The sequence below is a fragment of the Suillus discolor genome, assembly GCF_016758755.1.
Source record: "Suillus discolor strain FC423 chromosome Unknown F5147scaffold_64, whole genome shotgun sequence".
NCBI classification, from domain to species: Eukaryota; Fungi; Basidiomycota; class Agaricomycetes; order Boletales; family Suillaceae; genus Suillus; species Suillus discolor.
In genome coordinates this window covers 270,016-275,107 of record NW_024541311.1, presented here as the reverse complement: position 1 = coordinate 275,107, position 5,092 = coordinate 270,016, and the positions used below count along the sequence as shown (strand labels likewise).

Genomic DNA, 5,092 nt, shown 5'->3' with positions numbered 1-5,092 from the left:
GATTATATTCTGCCTTGGAAAGTGAAAAGTTAAATTAAAGTTAAATTAAAGGCTAGTGCACTAATAGTTACAATAGTTAATGCATTACATGTGTCTTGTAACTATCATTAAACAATGCATTAATATGACAGGGTAGCCTCACTCAAGCCTTTTCAGGTGAATTGCAGGCATCTGCAGTGTGCATTGCACCATCTGCAGCTATTTGTGAGACTGCAGACATCAGTGCAAGCATTGGAAAGAAAAATGTTCCATCTGTCCCATCAATGCTGCAAATGCAAGTTTGCCAACACAGGCATGTAGATGTTAAATCTGACTCACCATTTTTGGGACTGAAGCTGGAGCAAGAATCCTGATTATATGGGCTGCCACTCATTAGTATTGGGCCTAATACCAATGCTGCACTTGATCAGTTGAGGTTGGAGGATGGAAATTTACCCAAACTCCATCTTTTAGTTCAGACTGCCTGTAGCAGCTGATGGAGGCAGTGCTCAGGTCTCCCAAATGAGATCTATTGTATGAGCATGCATGCATCCTGTCCATGGCTCTCTTTGCCGATCTTCATGTCATGCAGCTAAGCCCAGAAGTTGTAAGAGTGAGCGATATTAAAATTTAGTGCCGCTATCATACTAAACTGAATCTTGCTACTACTAGCAGCAAAATTCTATGCTTACAGTCATTCTTAAGCTTCTTGATACACTTGTCTTTTTATGCACGCTTTACTTGTTTTGGCTTTTATTCTTTTACGTGTAGATCCTATCCCCTATTTTTTAGTCATGGACCATATATCAGATGTCTCCATTGTGAGTTTGAAAAGATAAATAAATAAATCCTTGGTCTGTTTAAATATCTGAACTTGAGCTTAAAGTCACTGATACTGTATCGTCTCATAAATGATGGTCATCTAGTCTTTCTACACCAAGAGTCACTCAAGGCACATCCAGGCACCCCCTCATATTTGTCCTAAGGTCACTCTAAGCAAGGAAGCTTGTATGGCACTCAAGCTTCAGTGGCATGAAAAATCTTGTCAATTCAAAGACACCCTCAATGCAACATGGAGTCAAATTGATAATGCAATGAAGACAATTGCCACATCTCACCACAAGAGCATCCGCTGTGTGCAGAATGACCTGTACATGGGTCATGGATTGCTCCATTTGAAGTGTTCAAAGGCCAACCCTTGGAACACATTTTGCTGAAAGAAATCTCAGGATGCGAAGAAGGAAAATAGTAGGTTGATGTTTACTCATTTTTGTTTGAATATTCATTTTGATTTGCAGGCAGTGGACATGGAAAGGATGCACTCCCAGTCACTAGTCCATGACAATGTGGCTGAATACCATGTATTCTCAAAGCAAGAATAAGAAACTCTTCTCAAGGAGTATGCAGATAAGAAACAAAAAAAGGCCACTGGTACTTGCATCTCAACCAAGTCCAAGGTCAATGACATCACTCAAACCCTCAAGGCCATAGAAAATGAGGTATGTGCCTTCTCAACTTGCAGTGCAATGTTTTCTGATGTTGCCTTACTACTAGCTCAATAGTCTTAATTGTCGCACTGGTGCAGAAGTCATGTTGTACATGACACGTGGCTCTACTGATCTTCCTCTTTGAGGAATCACCTTCACTACTGATGGTGTTCAAAACTTTATGGGTTCTGTTATGGGCATCAACAATCAGAACTTGGTTAGCAAAATGGAGGGCTTTGCCATCCAAGGAGTGCGAGGTGTGATTTTCCTTCCCTCTGAGTTGCATACTACCTTTGGATCTTATTTTAATTTTTGCTTACTAGGTGCTGCAAAAAATCATCAACAGCGCATCTCTCAAGTTTGTGGTTCAATCCAGGATGTAATCAACCGTGGTTTGCATAAGTTTTTATTTTTTTGCAATGCTGCATAATCTAACTGGTAACTAATTGTATCAACAGAAACAGTGACCAGCAAGCCTCATGCCAAGATGCAGTGGGCCCGTTATTTCTGTAATGTGGTTCAACACTATCAGGTTGCGATCGAAGGATGGTCAGACTGCGTCCTTTCACTAATCTCAATCAAGTGCCCAGCACCCTTCCAGATCTTGAAATGCTCTTATGACAGTGGGAAACAAGTCTACATACTGGAAAGTACTGGACAATGAAGAGTTTGAGCAGCTTCATCATGAACACGATGATAAACTCAAATGAGATGATATTATTGATCATCGCCGATGGACACGGTCTGATAAAGGCAACTCGAAGCGCTGTGGAGCAGCTGACAATTCTTGCTCCGGGCATTGCAAGAAGACAACACATAGGAGTATAGAGATCATTGAGTCTAGTGATGAGGAAGAAGTCCAGCCTGATAGCCAAGATCAGTTGCCAACACCATCCAACACCCCCACTTCAAGTAATATACCAGCACCAGACCCATCCACTATGTCCTCTTCAAGCAATGTGCCATTCAATGCCTCTGACACTATGCCAAATGTCCCTTTTTTTTTATGCTGATATGCTTTGGCCTGCCTTGATGAGCTTTTCAACTGCATTCTGAAACCACCCAATGGTCCTTTTCCTAATTTTTTTGATAGTAATTTTGATTTCAGTGGTATTTAAGACACGGTTTCCACACTATAATCATGGAATAACTAAGCAAAAGACTTTATTGGTGGCTACTATATATAATGACATGAGTAGAGATGTTCATAATTTCATAAATTGATGCCTCCATCAAAATATCAAGTCTATTAGCTCGCACACAGAGGACCCTCTGAGTATATCTCACACCACCCATTTTCCTACCCTTCACATTCCTCACCTACATTAGCCAGCAGATATGAGCCTCCTCTCATGCATGGTCTAAGAGAGACAGAGTTTGACTCTGGTGACAACTTGACCAAGACCAATGAAAATAAATGTCTGAGGTGCTGTCCATGAGCAAATATTCAAGGCATGTTCTTATGGAAAAATGCGACACTCAACAGGTTTGAAACCTGTTGCACTCCAATAGAAACAGATTTTGATTCTGTCAGGACAACCACTTGGCTAAAACACAACTCTGATGAGCTTGTAAGCAGATTGCAAATCGACCATGAGCATGTGTCAAGGTGCGGTTTTATAAAAAATGAATTTTATCATTGGCAGGTTTTAAACCTGCACATTCCAAGAGAAACATATTTTGACTCTGATAATTACTGGCAATTTCATCTTTAGCAGGTTTTGATCCCACACACACATAGGTTTGAAACAGATTTGGATTCTGTTATAGCAACTGTTTGACTGGCACCAGTTAGATCCATCTTTAAAGAAAATGTTCAGAAGTGAATCTGCAAGACAAGTCTACAGTTCCCTGTCACTCACAATGTTTTCCCTCAGCTGAACAGATGAATTGAATACAGACTGCAATACAGCACTTTCAAAAAGTGAGAGGAGAGCAACGTGATGATGAAGGTCTCAAATACAGTACACTTCAACCTTATACATAAGTGAATAATGGCCGGATGGCTCTTTTGAATCTCAGCCTTGACAGATGTGTGTTCTCTTCTTCAACTAAGTCAAGACCTTTGGAGAGAATTAAATTGCTTTTGTACTTATCATTCCAAGTTTGCATCAAAGATACTTACATTTGCCTCTGGTAATTTTTTAGAAGAAAAAGCAGAATAAAAGAATCAACAGTGACCATGCTATTGAAAGAACTGACAAAATGTAGATAAAATGTGCCTTGAGGATTCACTTCTGAATGAGTAGCCAAGCAGTTGATACAACAGAATCTAAATCTGTCTGTGTGGGTTCAAAACCTACTAAAGATCAAGTTGCAAAGTGATTATTAGAGTCAAAATCTGTTTGTCCTAGACTGTGGGTTTGAAACCTATCAATGATATATATATATTTCACTTTCTATGAAAATACACCTTGACACATGCTTATGGTCGGTTTGCTTATTAAAAAGCTCCTCAAAGCTGTATTTGGCAAAGTGGTTGTCATAATAGAATCAAAATCTGTTTTCATTGGAATGCAACCTGTTGAATGTTGCTATTTTTTTCTATTAGAACATTCCTTGAATAATTGCTTGTAGACAGTATCTCAGACACTCATCTTCATTGGTCTTGGTCAAGTTGTCATCAGAGTCAAAATCTGTTTCTCTTGGACTTTGTGAGTTTCAAACCCGCCAATGATAACATTTTTATTCTATGAAATCATGCTTTGACATTGACTCATGCGTACTTTCCTGAGAGCTCCATCTCACTGGTCTTAGCCAAGTAGACATTGAAACAGAGTCAAAATCTATTAGGAGGGTAGTGTTGTATAAACTGAGCCTGAAAGTGAGTTGTAAATATGGATCCTATGAGCCTACAAAGATAGGGTGATGTGGAGCCCAGAGATGTTCTTGGACACAGAAAAGTGCATCCACAAACATCATAAAAGCAGATGTTTGGGAGCACGAGCTACAATGTGAAAGTACACATGAGTCAATGTTAAGGTCAGATTTCATAAAATAAAAATGTTATCATTGGCAGGTTTCAAACCTGCACAGTCCAAAAGAAACAGATTTTGACTCTGATGTTCACTTGCAATTGTATCTTTAGCAGGTTTTGAACCCACACAAACAGATTTGGATTCTGTCATATTAACTGCTTGGCTATAAGACCAGTTGGATGCACTCCTAATGAGCCCATTCAGAAGTGAATCCTCAAGGTACATTTTGTCAGTTCTAACATTAATTTCTAACATCCTCCTTGAGTCCAATCATGTGTGATCCTTCCATTGTCAGTTGTCACTCACGACTCAGTTGTTAATCCAAAAGACATCACAAACATCACCAGCCCACTGTGGTGGTCTGCCATCAGCAATTTTTCAGAGTAATTGCTAGATAAACAGGCCTAAGAATTAATCGTGGTGATCATACTATTGAAAGAACTGCCTTGAGGATTCACTTATCAATGGGTCCATTGGAAGTGCATCTCACTGTTCTTAGCCAAGCAGTTGATATGACGGAATCTAAATCTGTTTGCATGGGTTCAAAACCTGCTAAAGATGACATTGTCAAGTGTTTACGAGAGTCAAAATCTGTTTCTTTTGAAATGTGTGGGTTTGAAACCTGGCAATGATAAAATATATTTCTAT

General features: G+C 39.4%; 1 protein-coding gene across 1 annotated transcript; it reads left to right on the top strand.

Moving 5' to 3' along the window:
* Positions 1 to 538: 538 nt before the first annotated feature.
* F5147DRAFT_777939 (uncharacterized protein) lies at positions 539 to 1,611 on the top strand (the record flags this gene model as incomplete). The annotated part of the gene is made up of 5 exons (XM_041442053.1): positions 539 to 586; positions 1,209 to 1,227; positions 1,278 to 1,313; positions 1,363 to 1,478; positions 1,534 to 1,611. 5 exons carry the CDS (start codon positions 539 to 541, stop codon positions 1,609 to 1,611), a joined length of 297 nt encoding a protein of 98 aa, XP_041288675.1.
* Positions 1,612 to 5,092: the final 3,481 nt, after the last annotated feature.